Raw genomic sequence first — 22,057 nt, forward strand, 5'->3', positions numbered from 1 at the left:
TCTCTGCACACTGCCCCTGCCCTGGGCACCGACTCCACAGCTCCCATTGACTGGGAACCATGGGTAATGGGAGCTGCAGGGGCAGTGCCTGCAGGCAGGGGCAGTGTGTAGAGCTACCTGACCAACACTGTGCGTAGGAGCCAAACATGCCAGTCGTTTCCAGAAGCTGTCCAAGGTAAGCGCCACCCAGCTGGGCCTACACCCCCTCCCACACCCCAACCCCCTTCTACAACCCTGAGCCCGGATTGCAACCCCTTGCCCCTGGACCACAACCCGCTGCCCCAGCCCGGAGGCCCCCCCATCCTACAAACCCCTCAGCCCCACCCCAGAGCCCACACCCCATCCTGCACCCCAACCCCCTGCCTGGGGGACGTGGTGGGGGGGCTGAGTGAGCAGGGCCTTGGAGAAGGGGCAGGGCAAGGGTGTTTGTGCGATTAGAAAGTTGGCAACCCTAGTTGGGTCCCAGATACTCGCTAAAGACCACCTCTCATCCTGTGGCAGCAGTGAAGGTTAATATCAGATATTTAGGGTCCGGCTGACAGTTCCCTATTCTGAACTTTAAAGGACTGGTAGGAAAAGCTCTCTAGAAGGCTTCCCCTTTGCAACTCTTCTTCCATACCATGCCTCAGAACCCACGTGGGGTAGTGTTAAGAAACAAAAGGAATGCATCTGAAAACACATGGTGCTTGATTGTCCCCTTGATGGCATGGATTTTATGATATCGTGACTCCAGTGAAGTCAGTGGAGTCACACTGAAGTAAAACTGGTGTAAGGGAAGGTGGGGGGCATGCATGGCAGGAGGGGAATCAAAACAAAACAGGCCCATTATCTTGATACTGACAACAAACTGGCTGCAGATTCTTCCTCTAGCAGCACCTTTCGGGTTGACTTTTTAGAAGCGTTATGTTATTTTTTATAACTGGCTCTAGCTGTCTTCATAATATCAGCAGGTGCTGAATATATTTTTATATCTCAAGATTGGGCTGACAAGTGATTAAAAAAATGGCAATTACCGCCGATAGAACAAATACATGTGTTTGTCTGAGCGATTGGCTGACCAAGAAGTAGGACTGAGGGGACTTGAAGGCTCTAAAGTTTTACATTGTTTTGTTTGAGTGCAGTCATGTAACAAATAAAATAAATCTACATTTGTAAGTTGCACTTTCACCATAAAGAGATTGCACTACAGTACTTGTATGAGGTGAATTGCAAAATACTATCATTTAACAGTATAATCAAAAATATAAAGTGAGCACTGTGCACTTTGTATTCTATGTAGAAAAAACATCCAAAAAATATTTAATAACTTTCAAGTGTTATTCTATTGTTTAACAGTGCAATTAATTGCAGTTAATTTTTTGTAATTGCGATTAATTTTTTTTTTAGTTAATTGTGGGATTAACTGTGATTAATCAACAGTTCACTTAGATGTAACAAGCTCAGTTTAATTTTCCATGCTGGAATATGAATAGCTGGAAGTGGATTGATATGACAGGGAGATAGCTGCTTTTACAGCAAGGCAATGACTGAAAGGATTTAAAAGTTATGCCAAACCTTTGTGACTTTTGAAGGATTTGACATGTCTCTCTGAGCCTGCTTGTTATACCTGGGTGACACTTGGATATTGAACAAGGACTGGTACCACTGACCATTTGCAAAGGTAAGGTTAAGGGCAGCTAATTTGGAACTGAACCCAAAGAATTTGAATTGAGCAGTTTCCAAAGCAGGTGACCTAACTAAGCCACTTAAACTGTGAGGAAAGAATTGCCACTTACAGATGTGGCTGTAACAGGTGTCATGGGCCCAGTCCTGCACTTCTTGACCATTCAGAACTCTCGTGAGAATTGAGTGGGGCTGTCCCCTTCCATCACATGGAAGTGGGCAGCCAAAAAAAAACAAAAAAACCCAGAAGCCATCAAGAACCAGGAAGTGCACTCAATCAAGTAAAAACACAAATATTAGAAAGCCAGGGAAGCACAGTTACAGCAATTCCTTCCACACCACCTTAACTCTGCCCCATGGAGATGGCAATAGGGACCAGGTATCTAAACAGAGCCCTCATCCATCCTCAATAAAGCCTGCTCTTTTCTCAGTGCCCACCATAATTTCAAATCACCACTCTTATTCACATACTCGCTAGCCGTCACTGGGCTCTGGATTGCAGTATTGATCTGGAGAGCATTTGCAGCTGGCTGCCAGGCACCACTTTGCCACCACAGCAGGCCCAGAGCTAGAGCTCTGCACTTGGAGGAGGCTCGCATCCCCCCTCGGGATGCCAACAGCAAATAGGAATATAACATTACCTTCCCACCACCACTGTCATTTTCTCTGTGCCCTCTATCATACTTCAGGGCCACAGCACCTGTATTTCCTCTGCCCCCACATGGTCCAGTAAGGGAACTCACCCTAGGTTCCTGGCTCCTCAGCTGTCACCTCTCTTGGGTAGAGAGACAGACACACTCTCTCTCTCCTCCCAAGCTGGGTTTTTCCAGGCTGCACAGTTCCCCACCTACACTGTGATATCCCTAGCACAGTCAGACTACCTAACCAGGCCAGCATCTACACTTTGCTTTCTCTTTGAAGGCTTATGAACAGCATAATTGCCAACAGTTATAAATTATGACTACACTTTATAAACAAGTACATTTATTCTTAAGGTGAAAGCATTACAGAGAAAACAATAAAAGTTCTTATATACATGCTACAAGCTTACTAGAGATCCCATAAGGCTGATTGGTGGTCTCAGCAGGCCAAAATCCTTCCAACCTTTTCCAGGAAGTATTGGGGCCCTCTTTGGGCAGAAGGTCTTGTGCCTGTGCTGATCAGCAAGAAGGTCCTGAGCCAGTTTAAACTCAAGCTGTTTATCCAAAAGTCCTTTGTCTGTTGGTCCCAGTTTGAACTAGTATATGCAAGTCTCTCCAGGTGGTGGGAGCTCTCTGGAGGTGTTACAACCTGAGTGAGTCTGCCTAACCCCCCCCCCCATCACTGTTCTTAGTTTCTGGAGGAGTTGTAATCACCTGCCCGCATGGAATTACATATACTCTCTGGCCTACAATACAGTATGATCTCCCAAAGATAATCACACCCCACACAATTCCAAGTCTGCATTCCCAGTCATATACTCCCAGGGTCCCTCACTGTGCTATTCACAAAGCAAGATGAATACAACAAAAGGGCGGGGAGTCTCTGGGTGCTGTTTCAGAGTATTGCTTTGAGTCTCTCTCTGTGTGAGAAGTTGTTATTACAAAGAATTGCTTTGAGAACAGACTCTGTCTTAGAATGTACTAACACAATTAGCAGCTTGCAAGTTTCACACATAGAGGGAGACAAACAGTACCAAAAACCAAGAGACCTCTTAATTAGTAATACCCTGGAATTTAAACTATGGGGAATCAAACTCATTTTTGATTTTAATACAGAACTTCTTTAATATGATCCAACAGCGGTGGCTGAAGCCCCGGGCCCTTTAAATTGCCCTTGAGCCCCGGGGCTCCCAGCCACCTCTGCAGCTAGGAGCTCGGGGGTGATTTAAAGGCCCCAGGGCTCCCAGCCGCAGCCGGAGCCCCTGGGCCTTTAAATCTTTAAAGGCCCTGCCTCTTCCGGTTGAGGCCATGCCTCTTCCGATTGAGGTAACACCCTCACTCAGGGCTCCAGCGTACCAGTAAGTCCTTTAAGTTACTTTCACCCCTGAACACTCAACCTGTAGAACTCATTGCCAGGGGATGTTCTGAAGGCCAGAAGTATAACTGTATAAAAAAAGAATTAGTTAATTTAATGAACGATAGGTCTATCAGTGGATATTAGCTGAGATGGTCAGAGATGCAACCCTATGCTCTGGGTGTCCCTAAACCAGTGCTGAATTTGTAATGAAAGAGATGCCAGGGCTCAAGCAATTATTTTACACTCATAAATGATGCAGCAAGCCCAGAGGTGCCGGGGCTATGAACTATCAAGCCTCGAGGTGCCAGGCCTCAGCCCTGGCACAAATTAAGCACTGCCCTAAACCTTTGTCAGAAGCTGGGACTAGACAACAAGGGGTTGATTGCTCGACTGCCTGTTCTATTAATTTCCTCTGAAGCATCTGACACTAGCCACTGTCAGAAGACAGGCTACTGGGCTAGATGAACCATTGGTCTGATCCAGGATGGCCATTCTTACGTTCTTAATGAGATACTTGGTGGGAAAAAGGATTCTAATATTATTTTAATGATCCCACTAGCTCAGTCACTGGTTTGGGAGTCAATCATCTTAAAAAACATTGAGATAGCATTGAGGTGGGCTCAGAGCCACAAAGGTATTTAGGCTCCTCATTTCCACTGCAATCAGTGAAAGTTGGGAGCCTAAATACTTTGTGGATCTGGGCCATATAGCTTAGATGATTACAACTCTTTTATTAGGGTCCTTCAGCAGCGATCATACACTGGGTAAAATTACTTGAAAATACCTTCACCAAGATTTCAACATAGAGTGAAATGCCTTCTTATATTTCACCTTTATAGAAGCTGAGTTTTTTATTAGTGATTAGGACACTTCATAGACTTACTACACGTTACTGAATTTATTCCCCCTCCTCCATCTCCCTCCTTTGTTTTCATGATGCTCGTGCAATCTGTGTAATGTAATAGCCCAAAATACCAACCAGTATGATGCATTTGCAACCTTTCTTTTTGCTTTACAGAAATTCTGAAGGATACAACCTCCTGTCCTGCTCCTTTGAGAGTGCTGTGGCATCACAGAAAAAAAGAGAACAATATATATAATGGTTTTATACTGCTGCCTATCACTGTAATATGAGTGCCTTCCATGTAAAAGTGGTTAGCAATAATGAAGATCCTAGTGGACTTCATGGAGCCTCTGATTCTTCTCCCTTTTCTGCAGAATGCTATCTGATGTTCAAAATAAGAGATTGCTTGTTGTTGCACAGCAGTCCTCAACATCTGGACAAGTTTTTCACACTGATAAAAATTAAGGATGACTCCAAAGCATATTTAAGTCAATGAAAAGACTTCTAGTTTTCCATTGACTTCAATAAGCAAGGTTTGGATCAGGGCCTTAAATTGGAGTCTGTGTCCAGGAAAAGCTTCAGGATCCAACTGGTTCTCCTTTGACTTTTATAATACCCATGCAATGTTCTCCTGTGCTTATTTTATTATTTAAAAAAGAGACAGGATCAATTATTATTTATTATGCAGATTGAAGTAGAGCTCATAATGTGCTAGACATTTTCCAGACACAGAGAAAGAAACCAGTCCCTTTCCTGAAGAGTGTACAGTTTAGGCAAAGATGAGCAAAGGCTGGGAGAAACAGATACAACATACAGTCAAAGGGATCAAGATGGTGGTAGTCACATAGATTATTAGTTACATGATTGTAGTTTAAAAAAAAATAAGTTTCACACACCACATTTTCTTCCCCTCACTCTCCCTCCACAATTCAGCTCTCTCATTTTTATCCCACAATTCCAGTGTTCTTAAATTCCAATGTTCGCGTGCATCGTCTCAACATTTGGCCCCTTACCTTCATGAAAATGAGCAGTTCATTCATGCAAAGATCGACTTAAATAGGTAAGTAGGTGCCTTTAGTCTGCTTTATTATAGGTATCACAGAAAAAATAGTTTTTTTCTGGAGGGATTTAAATGAGGAGAGTACAGTGGCTTTGGGCACCAGCTCAAAAGTATCTGATGTGTAGGGGATGGTGTGAAAAAGCATTGAGACACTTGTGGGAAAAACAGACAAACAAGGTGATGAGACTGGCCTAACTGGCAGAATAGAGAGAATGACAGGGCAGCAAGACAAGAGTCAAGGATAGATAAGTAGGGAGGAGCAGAGTTATGTAGCGCCTTGGAGTTGACCACAATGAATTTGCTGTGATAGAGACGGGAAGAGAGTGACAGGATTCAAACTGGGGGCATGAGATGATCAAAACCATAAAGAACATGACCTTGGAAGCTGCATTTTGTATGGACTAGAGGGGACAGGGGAGCAATGTGAAGTCAGGAAGGCTAGGGAGGGGGCTACGATAGTCAAAAGGGGAGATAGGGTGGTCCCAAAAAATGTTTTAGAAGTTCGGACAGAGGAGGGGAGAGGGGAAAAGCTGTTTTAGGAATATTGTGTAGGAAGAAGCAGCAGATTTGGACAACCCATGGATGTGTGGGGAGAGGGAGAAGTTGAAGATGACCAGTACCTTATTTGGCTGTACTGACAGGGCTCTATTCAGTAGTAGCAGGAACTTTTGTTTAAATTTACTTACCTACTCTTGTGGCATGTAACATCTACAATAAATATAACTGAAAGACATTAGGAAAATATATTTTCAGTTTTCTTATTTTGTGTACTAGACAGTGTATAGTTCCCTTTCACCGTCCCCCCTTTACAGTCAGATGCAGCCACATTTTCATTGATTTTGGGCACCTCTGTTTTTGGGTGTCTTAAGTTGGGCTCCCAAAATCATTGGCCACTTTCAAAAATGTTGATCTTTGTTTCCCCTTTTGTTCCTGTGGGTCTTTCTCACAGCAACCTAGGAGATATTTTTCTTTTTCTAATAAAGGAATGTGATTGTGAAACCACAAAAATTGTCAAGAGATACCAGGGCAGGTGCAGTATTTTATGCTACTTTTACCTTGTTTATTTTCAAACTGACAAAATGTCCATTTGATGGTATCCCTTTGAAGACTTTGTGGGGCTTGGTGGAGTAGAATGACTTCCCACAGCCTATCCTGAGAATGATTTTATATCTCTAAGTCTGAAACCGTAGTCCCTGAATGACTGTTCTAGTTATTACCCTCTATTATAATAATTATTGCTATATAGATGAGTGAATGCAGATATTAACTGCAAAATCTCGGTGATCATTCTCATTGCTAGATCAGGAGCACTGCTTCATTTATAAGTGCACTGTAATAAAGTCATCTTAATTAAATGAAGATAGCAGTTTATGCATTTATAGATTTAATTATCTTAACTCCAAATTATTATTCTTTTGCCTTAGAAGACATTTAACAGGGTGGGCCAGAGGTTTCCATTTAAAAAATATGGCTTTGGTAAAAATATTTTGCCTGTTGGTTTATCCACTTTGTACAAAATGAAATGGCTTTACCCCTTGGGGTTTTAAATTAGATAGAGGTCGGTATACTTACATACCAGATTTAGGTCCCAATCCTGCAAATGCCTATGCACGTGAATATCTTTATGCATGTGAATACTGATGAGTTCAATGGGACTACTCAAATGTGACGTTATTTATATGCATATCTTTGCATGGATCATGGCCTTAGTCAACAAAAGTGTTTCAGAAATTCAAGTGTAATTTTTTGGTACTTGAAACTCCAATTAATGGTGGAGATTGGATTGTAGGATGGGAGCACTGTACAGCATTTGTAATGGGACTGGCACAAGTCATCCGTGCAAACAGAACGGGTTTCTGGGAGGTTATACCCCTTGAGCATGGAGGCTATTCCACCACCACTGTGAGAGTAGAGAAACGGGTTTCCTTTCTATAGAGATCCCTCGTGTTGTTTGTTATTTGTATTATGGTAGTGCATAGAAGCCCCAAGTGAGATCAGAGTAGGGTGACCAGATGTCCCGATTTTATAGGGACAGTCCCGATATTTGGGGCTTTTTTTTTACATAGGCTCCGATTACACCCCACCCCCATCCCGATTTTTCACATTTGCTATCTGGTCACCCTAGATCAGGGTCTCATTGTGCTAGGTGCTGTACAAACACATAGCAAGAGAGTGTCCCTGCCCCAGAGAGGTTACAATCTAAGTAGACAAGACAGGTATAAAGGTGGGGAAAAAAGAAGGATAATTATCTCCATTTTACAGCTGGGGAACTGAGATATGGATAACAAGAATGATTTTCCCATGATCACTTAAAGTCTATGACCAAGCTACAGAATGAACCTAGATCTCCTGAATCTCAGTCTAATGCTTTAACCACAAGGTCATTCTTCCTCTCAGCATGTATCCTTCTTTTCATTCTCCCCTCCCCCAGCATATAATCAACCTGCATAATGGAAGAGATGATTTATTCACAAAGACAAGAATTTTTTTTTTAAACATCAGGTATTGGCCATAAGCAAGAATAGGATACCAGCTTTGATGGACTTATTGTCTGAGCTGGTTTGGCCAATCATATATTTCCATACAAAGAGAAAGGAAATGCACAATTTCAACGAAACAGTAAGAAAACCACATCACATGTATGCTGTTGTTTTACTTTTATAGATTCATAGACTTTCTCTCCCATCTTTTGCCTTGTCTCTTTACACTGTAAATTCTGGCTCTCTCATGTGTACCTTCAACATCTATCATAAGGGTATCTCAATTTTGGTTGGGGCCTCTAAGCAGAACTGTAGTAGCTCATAATTTAAGACCAGAAGAAACCCATTATCATCATCTAGTCTGACTTCCTCCATAGCTAAGGCCACTGAATTTCAGTGAGACACATACAAAGTCAAATGTTTCTTTCTTGAATACGTTCTAAGTTGGAAATTATTGTTTTTGGAAAAAAAAGACATGCTGAAAATTGTCCCATATGTAGAATCTTTACTTTCAGAGTCCATCCTTGGTTTTTTTTTTAATTCAAATGTTTCCAAAAGCTAGACAGCATATGCGGACACGTGCTACTGTCTGTGATTTACTTATAGTTAAAGTTGTCCTCTTTTACCCCTTTTTAATATTTTTGAAATCAGAAATGAAAAAGATAAATATAATAATTATATCTAGCTCTCATGTAGTGCTTTTCACCTGTAGATCTTAAAGCATTTTACAAAGGAGGCAAGTATCATCTCCGCTTCACACATGGGAAACTGAGGCACTGATAGGTGAAATGATTTGTCCAAGGTCAGCCCTCAGGCCAGCAACAGAGCAGGGAATAGAACCAGGTCACCTGATTCCACTCCACTGTTCTATCCACTAGGCCACATTGCATTCCCATATGGGTGGATGCTTGCAAGTAGGATTACAATAAGGACAGGTCATATTTTTAATTTTTCACTTCACCTCTTTGTAGTGTCCCTTTGAGCATGGTTCCAAAATAAAAAAAAAATTAAAAAAAAAAAAGTAGGGATATTTAACTTTTAAAATATGTTTTGCCATGTGCTCTGTTCTAATTCCATGTCAGTTTGCAATATGCTTCTTGAGCTGACCTGCTAAAGCTCCAGTTTTAGTAGTAGTTTCTGCATATCTTTATATTGAAGAAAATCCCCCCCACCTTTACTCAATGCCTTATTTTAGCTGCATAGGTCTTCCAAGGAAATTGAGTAATATCTTTTACTTCTAAGACACCTCATCTGTAGTGTCTATGCTATGTACAGTAGTTTGAGGTATGCTTGACTAAAAGTTAGGGCTGTAGATTAATCATAGTTAAATCATGCAATTAACTCAAAAAATAATAACAATTAATCACAGTTTTAATCACATTGTTAAACAACAGAATACCAATTGAAATATTTTTGATGTTTTTCTACATTTTCAAATATATTGATTTAAATTACAACACAGAATACAAAGTGTACTAGGCTCACTTGATATTATTTTTGATTACAAATATTTGCACTGTAAAAATGATAAACAAAAGACATAGTATTTTTCAATTCACCTCATACAAGCACTGTAGTGCAATCTCTTGATGGTGAAAGCACAACTTACAAATGGATTTTTTTTTGTCACATGACTGCACTCAAAACCAAAACAATGTAAAACTTTAGAGCCCAGAAGTCCACTCAGGCCTACTTCTTGTTCAGCCACTGGCTAAGACATTAATTAATCATTAATTAATAAAGTCACAAGGGAGCTGCCCCTCATCAGCTCCTCAAGACTGGGGATTGGGGCACAGGCCAATTCACTAAACAGCTGCTGTGATTCCCCCTCCACATTTCTCCCTCCAGGGGCAGCTCAGTTTGTTAAACAGCCTAGGGTAAAAAAGAATCACTTGGGAGCCAGATTTCAGAGTAACAGCCGTGTTAGTCTGTCTTTGCAAAAAGAAAAGGAGTACTTGTGGCACCTTAGAGACTAACCAATTTATTTGAGCATGAGTTTTCGTGAGCTACAGCTCACTTCATCGGATGCATACCGTGTGGAAACTGCAGCAGACTTTATATACACACAGAGAATATGAAACAATACCTCCTCCCACCCCACTGTCCTGCTGGTAACAGCTTATCTAAAGTGATCATCAGGTTGGGCCATTTCCAGCACAAATCCAGGTTTTCTCACCCTCCACCCCCCCACACAAGAGGCAGTCTGGCACCGTCCGCAGCACTCAGTACCTGAGGCGCGTCCGCCGGCAGGGGTCGCCCCACGCCCTGCAAACCCGTTCCTATCGCTAGTGCAAGCGGAGCTTCACCTCGCAGGAGAGGAGGGCGCAGCTCCGTTGCCTGCAGCCCGGGCCTCCCTTGCGTCCTTATCTGGTGCTGGCCTGGCAGAGGGCGCTGCGCGGCCCCTCCCTGGGAGCCGCTGGAGGAGGATGCGCTCAGTCCCGCGCCATGGGGAGCTCGGTGAGGAAGGGCAAAGCGGTGCTGCCGGCCGAAGAGGCTGCCCGCCCCAGTAGCCCCCGCCGGGAGCAGCCCCAGCGAGCAGGTAGGCAGCCCGCCCCTCGCGCGGGGACCAGGCGGCAGCCGGGCAGGAAGGTGGGAGCAGGGAGCGGGGCTCGGCTCCCGCAGCAGCAGAAAGTTCGCTCTGCCCGTGCCAGGTGGCGGCCGCTCCCCAGCGCCTCCCCACCTCCTCGCGTCTCTCCCTGCCGGGGGCCTGCCTTGCCAAGCGCGGGGGCTTCCGCAGTGGGAGCCTGCGATTTTTCCTCTGCGTGGGTATCGGCCAAGATGTGCAGCCCTGCCACTGGCTAGTGATTTGGGGTGCCCAACTTCATAGATTGGGGCCAGATTTGGAGAAGGTGCCAAGTGCCTGCCCCATGAAAATCAAGCCCGTTTAAGGTGCCCGAACTAAGCTAGGTGCCCCAAAATAAAAGCACCCCAAATCACTAGTTGCTCTTGAAAATGTGGGCCTCCTACGTAGATCAGGTGTGAGTCTCTGCAGCGAAATAGATAACTGTATAGACCATCTTTCTACATATCTGCCTAAAAATACACAGTACTGGCAGCCCTTTACTCAAAGTACTTGACAAATGCCAATTAAGCCATAGCTCTGGTCCATAAACTGACAATGAAACACTTAGATTTTCTGGTAAAAGAATTCATAAGTCTCAGAAACTGAAGCTAAAAATTGTGTGTGTGTGTGGGGGGGCAACATAAAATTGAGAGCTCTGTAGCTATCTTTCTGCTTCAATTCCCTCTTCTAACCCTGACTCAGGACTTCTTATACTGGGACTTTTTAGGTATCTGTGTATGTAATTTCGGAAAGGTAGACCTGTTTAATGAAGTAAATGTGTGACTGCAGACAAGGCTTCAGTAATAATATGTTTCTAAAATTCAACTTGAGAAATTGAATTGTTTTCTGTGATTGCTTATACTTATCAAAATCTTGACCTGGTTTATGTGAAACAAAGATGATGTGGTTGATTCAGTTCCTATCTATTTATGGCCAGATTCTGATAACCTGTCATTTTGTTCTGTGTTTGTACAGCACCTGGCACAATAGGGACCTGGTCCATGAGTGGGACTTCTAGGTACTTTGATAATACAAGTAATTAATAATAATGATGATGATGTTCAGTAGTACTTTACTCCATTAATAAACTAACTTAAATGAATGGGGCTAGTCAGGGAGTAGAATGCCAATGAATAAGGACATCAAAATCTAGTGATTAGTATTTACCAGCATGGTAGCACTAGTCACTGAGTGCAAGATTCCTTGAGTAGGTGTCCATATCACAGAAGTTCTTATCACCATAAATGGCACCCTGGTAGCATTCACAGCAGAGAGGGCAAATTTTGAAGTGACATGAAGACTGAATTGTCCTCTCACCCATAGAGATAGTCCCTCCAGTCCAGGTTAGGACTAAGGCAACTAGCAGTACAGTGTGAAGAAGCTTGCACTTCAGCTGTCCGTTTTGTATTTGTTCTATGGATAAATCAAGGTCAGGACTTCCATCTCCAGTGCTTTCAGCTTGGCACTTAGCATGAAGAATACATTCACTAAAAAACTGTAAAAAGTGATTTAAAAATGTAAAGGGTTTGAAATGCTGAATGGCTGAGATTAAAAAAACAAACAAACAAAAAACTAAGTATCTAGAGTAAACCAAAAGCCATTTAAAATATGTAATATTTTAATAGGGCATTCAAGGCTGAAGGAAACTTTTAAAACATTACGTATTTTTGGATTATGGAAAGTTTTTAATACACAGCCCTCACTCCCTCAAATTTGGATACGGGTTGGTTGTTTTTTGTTTTGTTGTTGCCATAGAGCATTTTTGTATATATGATACTTGAAGAATTGTCAGGGCTAAAACACTTTTGTAGTTCTGTAAGATAATGTAAACCACTTTACATCTGTTTTATATACAGCTTCCCCAGAAATACAACGCAGAGAGGAGCCGCCCCTCCAGAGCAGCAGCTTTGCTCCTGGAACCCCCCCCAGAGCACCCAAGATTTAGTCAAGGGTATATAGTACAGGTTATGGACAGGTCACAGGGCTGTGAAGTTTTGTTTATTGCCCATGACCTGTCCATGAATTTTACTAAATATACCCATGATTAAATCTTAGCTTTATACATGATCACATACTATATAGTCCATAGAATCTCCCCTCCCCTCCCCCAGCTCCATGTCCTCATCTCCCCCAACTCCACATCTGGGTCAAAATTTGTGAGGTGCCGAGTGCCTTACACTTCCGATGACTTCAGTAGGAGTTGAGGGTTGGGCTCTTGAGACGCAATTCCTTGTCACTGGCACGTATGGAAAGATTCTAACTGGAATCTTGGAGTGAGTTTAGTATCAGGCCCTTCGTGGGTAGACTTGTAAAATATTGTTACTATTAAAAATCACTTTTGCACATTTTCTTTTACTAATAATAGCTGGCAGAGCCCCAAAATCCAACACAACTTCATGGTATGAAGAGAAGGGGCCCAAATCACTGCTGTGTTACTCTACATTAATGCCAGTGTAACTGTACTGAAATCAATGAAATTACATCAGCGTGAAACTGGAGTAATGCAGTGACAAATTAGGCCCAAACTCATTTTATTTCTCTTTGTGCTGTTTCCTGTAAACGTTTCTGCCATATTATTGTGCGTGTGGACTTTTAAAGTATAACAATGCTTCATAGCTGTGTTCATATAGCATTACTGTTGACGGATGCGAGCTTGCAGACCCTGGGTTCAATTTTGTCCTCGCTTACATCAGTGCAATCTTAGGCCTAGTCTGCACCTAAAATTTAGGTTGATTTGGCTATGTCACTCAAGGGTGTGAAAAATCGACACCCCTGAGAGACATAATTGAGCCAATCTAAGCCCCAGTGGAGACACCACTAGGTTGACCTGGTTACTGCCTCTCGAGGGGGCAGATTTTCTACAACAGAAGAATCCCTTCCATTGCTGTACCAACTGTCTACACTACTGTGCTACGGTTGCATAGCTGCAGCAACACAGCTGCAGCACTTGTAGTGTAGGCATACCCTTAGTGACCTCAGTAGTAACTGAGAGCAGGACTTATCCCTTAGTATATGAACTGCCAGTACATTTCCTTGCCAGCCTAATGCTCATTCAATATGCATTTTTTTTATTCCTGTGTGTTTTGCTATATCCCCTAGTTCCCCACAAGCATAACACCATCAAATGGACATTTCGTCAGTTTGAAAATAAATAAGTTAAAAATAGCATAAGATCCTGCACCTGCCCTGATGTCTCTTGACAGTTTTTGTGGTTTCACAATCATATTCCTTTATTAGAAAAAGAAAAATATCTCCCAGGTTGCTGTGAGAGAGACCCACCAGAACAAAAGGGGAAACAAAGATCAACATTTTTGAAAGTGGCCAGTGATTTTGGGAGCCCAACTTAAGACACCCAAAAACAAATGTGAAATAACCTAAATTCTTGAGGAACTTTAACAAGACTGAACAAAACAAGCATAACATCTGTACACAGTCCAGGGTATTCCCTCATTCTTTGAGCTATTAGGTCTTATCCCATTGCCTTCTCTCCCTGGTTCCCAAAGGCCCTTTTTGGCCTCAGCTCTCTTTCAGCATCCCTCCTCCCCAACATAGTCCTACCCAAACTTTCTGAGGTCTGGGCCTTTAGGACTGAGACTGGCTTAGTCATCTGGCACGTCTTTGGTCATCTGAGAAAGCTTTCTGGCCATTAAGTGCCCCGCTATGAGGGTGACTAAATCATCATAAGAGGAAGGGTCGTTTTGGCCAGCCTACCCTCAGAGGTCTCATGGTAGTCTTCTCAGGAATCTGTCCAAAACCAAGAGTTCCATGATCTTTTTCCAGGCTGTTGGTCCCAGAAGGCAGTCACTCCTGTCTCAGATGGATCAGGTTGAACAGTTGTGATCTGGTGCTTTGTCTCTGGGTATCTCCACTAGTGGAATCTCTGGGCCCCAATGGCTGTAGTTGTCTGGAAGTAGTCTTTAGCAGTTTCTGTTGGCATGTCATAGTATGCCTTCTGGGTCTCCCAATATGGGAAAGGAACCAGAAGTGAGGATACTGGCCCACTGGTCTCAGAGCCAGGCCTCCTATAGGGCTGTTCTTTCAAATGTGAGGAGATATGCCTTGATGTCATGCTTCTGTTGTCATTTTTTGTAGATAACTGTTAGCCTTCAGGGATTAAGTTCTCTTGTGGCCACCTCCCATCTGAGTCAGGGCTTTTAGTTGTCTCACTACTTTGCATAGAGTGACTTGGTCTTGTGTTGCCTGGTTTATCAGCAGTTGACTGTCTCCTACTGTGTTCACACCCTCACCACTTCCTCCATTCTCCAAAATGGTTTCTCTCTCCCTGGGAAAAGTCAGCTGTGCCAAATCCCATCCCTAATACCATGTGTGACAATACACCTCTTTCATCATGTCAGGGCGCAGCGTTTCTCCCAGTTGCATTGGGCGCGTGTGAGGTAAATCAGTCCTACTCTAGAAGTTTAGTTCTTCATGTTGGTTTATTAGAGGAGGCCCTAGGTTTGGTCCAAGAGCTTCCTTAAACAAACAAGTCCATTTCCTACCTCTCACTGGAGTATGCCTCTTCATATGCTGGCTGTCAATTGCCAGCCACCCTCTAACCCACTCTGTGCCCAGCTATGCTAGGAACCAAGGCCCGCTCCCAAAACAGAAATAAACACATTTCTCTTATTGAGAAAAACAGCTCTTTATTTGGAAAAACCTTCCCTCCCCCTCACTGCACACAGCCCTTTTGCTGCCTGCTCCTCTCCTCTCTCCCTCACTCTATCTGGAAGAGGTTTCTAAAGGTCACAGGCTGTCCTTAATTAGACTCAGGTGTTTATAATTAACCTGAGGTAACCTTTTCCAGGTCATATTAAAAGGTCTTTAAACATTCTAAGACTGATATACCTGCCTTCAACCACATATTTATCCTTTTAAAGATAAGCACAAGAAAAGAGGTGCTCATTAATGGAGCATTACTATAATGCTCTCCTTCTAATAGAAATGAACAAGCTGTTTACAGTTCAAATTGCTGAATGAGATATTTGAGCTATTTTAAAGCTTACTTTTGTGTTTTAGTACAAACTAAATGAAGGTGAAATACATGCTATAGAAATTCACTGATATTTCTGCATCATGTGTACAGTATTGAATGAAAGGATTTTATTCACTTTGTTTTATTTTGAATAGTGTCATGTCTTGAATTTAGTAAAGTTATAATATACCACCCTTCTAGAACTGTCAGGTCTACCTTTGTCATGCTGCTAACACCTGAGAGCTTCCAGACCGCAAATCTCTAGGATCTGGATTTTCTCCTACTGCCCACTCATTCTACACTTAGCCTCAAAACACTTTCAGAGATGCTGGGACGCTGCTTAGGAAAGCTTGGTTTCCTTTGACCACCACGTTCACTTTTGATACTTGGTTGATGGTACTCTTCCTTTAATGCAAAGTACTTCCCTGTGTTTGCTTGTGATGTTCTGTGTCACTAAAATGCAGACCTGATAGTAAATAATAGATAGAGACGGTTCAGAAAGGAATAGTTTTACTGGTGTGCATCAGGCAGTGGTGTTTGTTAGAGCAGTGGACTAGGACTCAGGATTCTATCCCAGCTTTCAATCCTCTGTACCTTGGTTTCCCCACCTGTAAAATGAGGAGGATGATACCGAATTCCTAAGCACTTGGTGCTAGATTCACAAAAAGTTTTTAGATGCCTAAGTCCCAGTTTTAGGCTCTTTAGTGATCCACAAAACTATTGAACTCTGTAGGCGTCTAAACTAATTTGACACCAATATTTTCAGGGTACAAGTTCCCTTGGTACTTAAATTTCTGCCTCTGAACAAGCACGCTGCTGCCTCCCTCTAGGCATCTGGACGCCTGTCTCCTGCCTAAGCCACAGAAGGATTGTCAAACGGGGAAGATAGGCACCTATCTTGCATGCAGGGCCTGATCTTATAAGTGTGCTGAGGGGCTGCTTATTAGATTGGGTCCCATTTAAAATCTGGCCAATGGTGGTGTCCACCTTATAACTTTTAGCCCAGTGGCAGGAGTACTTGCTTGGGATGTGGGAGACCCAGGTTCAGTTCCCTCCCCTGCCTGAAAGGGAGAAAGGATTTGAACAAGGTTCTTCCACAGCCTAGGCAAGTGTTCTAACCACTAGGCTAAAAGTTATAAGGTGGGCACCACCACTCATGGGTGCCAGAAGGACTGCAAAAAAGGCTAATATTCTGGGGGGTATTAACAGGAGTGTCGTGGAAAACGTGGAAGTAATTGTCCCGTTTTACTTGGCACTGGTGAGGTCTTATCTGGAGTACTGTGTCCAAGTCTGGGCACCACACTTTAAGAAAGATGGGGGCAAATTGGAGAGAATCCAGAGAAGAGCATCAAAAATTATATAAGGTTTAGAAAAGCTGACCTATGAAGAAAGGTTTAAAAAAAAACCTGGGGAAGCTTAGTTTTGAGAAAAGAAGACAGAGGGGGGACCTGATAAGAGTCTTCAAATATGTTAAGGGCTTGTTATAAAGAGGAAAGTGATCAATTGTTCTCCATGTCCACTGAAGGTAGGAGAAGTAATTGGCTTAATCTGCAGCAAGGGAGATTTAGGTCAGATATTAGAAAGTTTTTTTCTAACTATAAAGGTAGTTCAGCTCTGGAACAGGCTTCCCAGGGAGGTTGTGGAATCCCCATCACTGTAGGTTTCTAAGAACAGGTTGGACAAACACCAGTCAGAGATGATCTAGGTTTACTTGGCCCTGCTACAGTGCAGGGGACTGGACTAGATGACCTCTTGAGGTCCCTTCCAGCCCTACATTTCTATGATTCTATGAGAAGGGTGTGCATGCGTGTGTCTGTGAGGTGGTGGGAGCGGGCCAACCAACCAAAACAGTTCCTTCCCAGAGCCGTGGAGGGAATACCCTTTCTCCCCCCACCCAAGCCTGACCCTCCTCTTCCCCTCTCACACCTCACCCTCACGCACACCATCTTGACCATCTCGGTGCCTATGAACCAGAACCAGTTCACCAATCTTTAAGCCTATTTATATTTTCACCATGATGAGAAAAATCTCTGTTCACAAGAGATTGCCACTAAACAGTGTATTTAGAGATTATAAATTTTGCAGGATTTTTCTTGATAGGACCAAGATAGCAGTTAAGAATGGGGGCAGAGGGAACAGGATGACTAAGGGTAGATAAAGGTCTGCAAAAGAGTTAAGGGGGTAACAGATCCATAGATTTCAAGGCCAGAAGGGACCATTGTGATAATTTAGTCTGGCCACAGAACTTCTCCAAAATAGTTCCTAGAGCAGATCTTTTAGAAAAACATCCAATCTTGATTTTAAAATTGTCAGTGATGGAGAATTCACCACATCCCTTTGGTCTAGTGGTTAATTACTCTCACTTTTAAAAAATTTACACCTTATTTCCAGGCTGAATTTGTCTAGCTTCAACTTCAAGCCATTGGGTTGTGTTATATATTTATTTCTCTGCTAGTTTGAAGAGCTCTTTATTAAATATAGTTCCTCAGGTAAATACTTATAGACTGTAATCAATTCACCCCTTAACCTTCTTTTCGTTGAGCTAAATAGACTGAGCTCTTTGAGTCTATCACTACAAGGCATGTTGTCTAATTATTTAATTATTCTCATGGCTCTTCCCTGAGCCCTTTCTAATTTATCAACCTCCTTTTTGAACTGTGGGCACCAGAACTGGACACAGTATTCAAGCAGCAGTTGCACCAGTAACCTCTCAACTCCTACTCAAGATTCTCATTTCTGCATTCCAAGATTGCATTAGCTCTTTTGGCTACAGCGTCACACTGAGATCTTATGTTCAGTTGATTATCTAACGTAGCCCCCAAATCTTTTTTCAGAGTCACAGGATGGATGACTAATCTGGGAAGTAGTAAGTATGGCCTACATTTTTTGGCCCTAGATATTTACATTAGGGATGTAAATAACCTGTAAAAAACAGTAACCATGTAACCAATTAAAATTCTGTCAGTTACACGGTTAAACATTTACCCAGGGAACTAGTGAAGCCCTCCATTTTATGTGGGGCTCTGCTGTCACCCCTGGGGATCCCCACTGCTGGGAGGAACTACCGGCTTGATGATGATTCCTCGTTTACATTTTGAAAGCTCTTAGTTAGCCAGTTTTTAATCCATTAAATGTCTGCCATAAGAGCTAGTTGTTATTATTGTGGTTGCCCCAGATTTGTGTTGACCACAATAACTATGAGCATCAAGGCAGGAAGCCCAGATATGCAGGTCATCTCAAACAAGTGACAATAGAGACTTTATAGAGACTAGTCACATAGTGTGTTTATGCCACTTACAGTATGCTGCATCTTATTAGTCATGTTAAAATGATATTCCACTGTTCAGTAATTGATATGGATATGTCCAGAAGATTATGAAATGTTAGATTATATAATGGTTTGAATTTTATTAAATGTGAAATATATTTATATTTTAACTATTATTTGTATCCATATGATGTATACAGTAGCAGCTATGTTAGTCTGTTTTCTATTACATTGTACATGGGTGTGGTGCTTTACAAATAACTAAAAAATACAGTTCTAACCATGAGGAGTTCACAATTTCAGGACCTGATCCTGGAAACCCTTACTCATTTATGCAGTTCTTACACAGCCAAGTAATCCCATTTAGTTTGTGGGATTTTTGTTCTAAATTCAAACATGACATGACAAGGAAAAATAAAAAATATTAGGGAGGTAATGGAGAGACAGGAAAAATGGTATAATTAGTTAATGTTAGTCTATTTTTAAACTATTTTCATACAATGTCCCAGATCCACAAGGGTATTTAGGCTCCTAACTGCTACTGAAATTGATTAATCAGAGCCTAACTGCTAAGAATTATTGTTGGTCCTATAGGATGGTTCTTATAAGTTATAACTAAATGTGTCATATAAAGCTTTTTATGAGACCTATTATTGACATTTGTTATACTACAAAGCTACAGTAGTTTTATGTTTGTTTATTTTAACTGGTTTTATTTACTTTAAAATAAAATGGGAGATGGAAATGTTCAGATACTGGAGTAAATCAGTATTAGTAAATAATTAGTAGTAAATTCTGTCATTAAGAGGGGTATTATTAAAGTTTAGGAGCTATTGAATTAATTGCTTCAACCTTGTTCTATACTAGGCTTATGTAATTTATATTGTGAATGCTCTGGAAACATCTAAGATTAGCACATAATCTATTTACCCTCATGTAAAACATCTCCATTAATATTAATTAGAGCCTCATGACTAAATCCCCATATGCTTTACTGAAAACGTGCCACAGTCACGTGGGAAAAGAATATGATAAAGGTTTGAGCCTCTCTTGGAACACTGATGCTCAGCTGATGATGCTGAAGGCTCCAATTCTGAAATGAGATCTGAATAGGTGGACCCCAGTAATTAGGTTGTACAAGGATGAAGGGATCTTCCTGCATGGATCCGATTGCAGGAACAGAGCCAAATCCTGAAAGCTTGCCTCAGTTATGATTTCTAGGCCAAAAAATGTGAATGGTAAGGCGTTTTCATAAAATGTCATGCAATGAAATCCTGGCCTCATTTAAGTCAGTGGGAGTTTTGCCATCGGCTTCCGTGAGTTCAGCATTTCATGCTCTTACGCTGCGTCTACACTTGGAGTTGGGGGGGGGGGGTGAGTCCCCCCAGCTCGTGTAGACATACTCATGCTAGCTCTCTTTGAGGCAGCACACTAAAAACAGTAGCTGCGGTAGCATGGGCAGCGGTGAGTGGCAGCACAGGCTAGTCATGCTAAGTATGTGTTCATGGGGTTTAGGTGGGTTGGTACTCAGGGCAGCTACCCCACGCTGCCACTTGCTACTGCGGCTACACGGCTATTTTTAGCACACTAGCTTGATGCGAGCTAGCACAAGTATGTCTATGTGAGCTGGGAATCAACCCCCCAACTCCAAGTATAATCATACCCTTAGACTTTGCCTGCTGGTGTGTGAGCGGGGACAGAGAAAGAACAATGGAACCAGGTGACTAAAATTAGGGAATTGTTTTAAAAAACCCTTTGAAATAAATTATTAATATTTTAATTTCATCTGAACCTGTTCTCAGCATGTCATCTTTGTCATAAACCATTTTACAGTCTGGTTTTTGGTTACTCCACTTTGTTTTAATTTCTTATAGCAGCTGAAGATTATCACCATGCAGCTCAGAATGCAAACAATGGACAAGCCATTACAGCTTCCTGCAAAAATAAAGATACAGACCTGCAGTTTAAAATACAGGCCTACATAGATAAAAACACTGTTATGATCTTCAGTAACACAGCATGCAGTCTCTCTGCTAAGGTAATGTGTTAATTTTCATGCAGAGATATACAGGATTTGTCATATCTTACAAGTTCAGTGTCCTTCATTTCACTAACGTAATTGAGTTGCCAGATCCCATTGACTTCAGCATGGCTCCACGTGGGCACAGGAGTCTGTCCATGTGAAGTCATTTTCAGGATCAAGGTCTTGGTTGCTGTCTCCTATACTTTTCCTAGTCCAGCCATGGCCAGAACCGTCTTTCTATTTTCCCCCCTAAAAAGTGTATGTCTGGTCTCTCATCCTAGCTGCAGACTGTTCCTACATCTGGCACCCATCCCACTGTCCCTGACAAATATCTGGTCCTCACCTTCCAGCTCACAGGCCTCAATCCAGAAAAGTACTTAAGCATGTACCTAACATATGTTTACTTCAGTGGGACATATTTTAAGCACGTGCTGAACCCTAAGCATATGCTGAAGTGCTTTGCTGAGTGAGGGCCATAGAATGTTCTGTTTCCGGATGTTCTCCACCTGGAAATTAAGTTGCAAGGGCTAAATTTTGGCTCTTCATCCCAGCCCATTCATTCAGGGCCTGATCCTAAATTAGAGTTTTCCTATTGACTTCAAGGCTTTGGGTCAGGCTCTCAGATAGATGACCTAGAAGAGATTTCTTATTAATTCTGGTGCAGAATTTATCATCCCTTTGTCAATGCCAATTTTTGAGTTACCTTGCTTCTGTAATACCCTTGCTCTGCTATTTAGAGATTTCTTGAAAAATTATTAATTTATCTAGTTTGTCCTTTCGGAGAAACAGAACTGTGAAGAGTAATTTCTGCCTTTTTCACGTATTCATTGGGTTTGATTAAATAAGCATGATCTTTCTGTTAAAAGATAACCACTTTTTCTTTCCGTTATGGATAACGTGTTTAACTCTTATTCAGGTTGAGAAGTTCCCCGAAGGAAATTCACATCTACATAAAGATATTTTCCCACTTATTATGTAACTACCTGCATATGCCTCTACACATTAATTGTACATTTGTACTCTAATGGATGTAATTTAAAAATAATTTACATTTTCTCAAAGGGGAACAGAAGTTTTATTTCAAGTTAATACATCATTTTTAAAAACGATGGGCAATTGGAATAAGATTTTATACATTAGCAGAGGGATCTATGTTAGAGCACAGCCCCATTGTTCCTGTTATTAGG

At 42.0% G+C, this 22,057-nt stretch overlaps 2 protein-coding genes across 8 annotated transcripts in view; one reads left to right on the forward strand and one right to left on the reverse strand.

Annotated features, from left to right (window-relative positions):
* NFYB (nuclear transcription factor Y subunit beta) overlaps positions 1–10,510 on the reverse strand; it is a 43,419-nt gene extending 32,909 nt beyond the window's left edge. Inside the window, exon 1 of one of the 2 annotated variants that reach the window (XM_073324084.1) lies at positions 10,274–10,510. The gene's annotated coding sequence lies outside the window, so the exon portion shown is untranslated. The remainder of the gene's footprint in view (positions 1–10,273) is intronic. The other variant, XM_073324068.1, reaches the window with a different exon arrangement.
* TXNRD1 (thioredoxin reductase 1) overlaps positions 10,333–22,057 on the forward strand; it is a 49,035-nt gene continuing 37,310 nt past the window's right edge. Inside the window, exons 1-3 of one of the 6 annotated variants that reach the window (XM_073323925.1) lie at positions 10,496–10,583; positions 11,583–11,625; positions 20,722–20,885. In XM_073323925.1, coding sequence (XP_073180026.1) covers positions 20,847–20,885 — 39 coding nt within the window. In that variant the 5' untranslated portion in view covers positions 10,496–10,583; positions 11,583–11,625; positions 20,722–20,846. Of the gene's footprint in view, positions 10,584–11,582; positions 11,626–20,721; positions 20,886–22,057 lie in introns of all 6 variants that reach the window. The other 5 variants (XM_073323914.1, XM_073323953.1, XM_073323933.1 and 2 more) reach the window with 5 other exon arrangements.

The sequence above is a fragment of the Lepidochelys kempii genome, chromosome 1 (genome assembly GCF_965140265.1).
Source record: "Lepidochelys kempii isolate rLepKem1 chromosome 1, rLepKem1.hap2, whole genome shotgun sequence".
Lineage (NCBI taxonomy): Eukaryota > Metazoa > Chordata > Testudines > Cheloniidae > Lepidochelys > Lepidochelys kempii.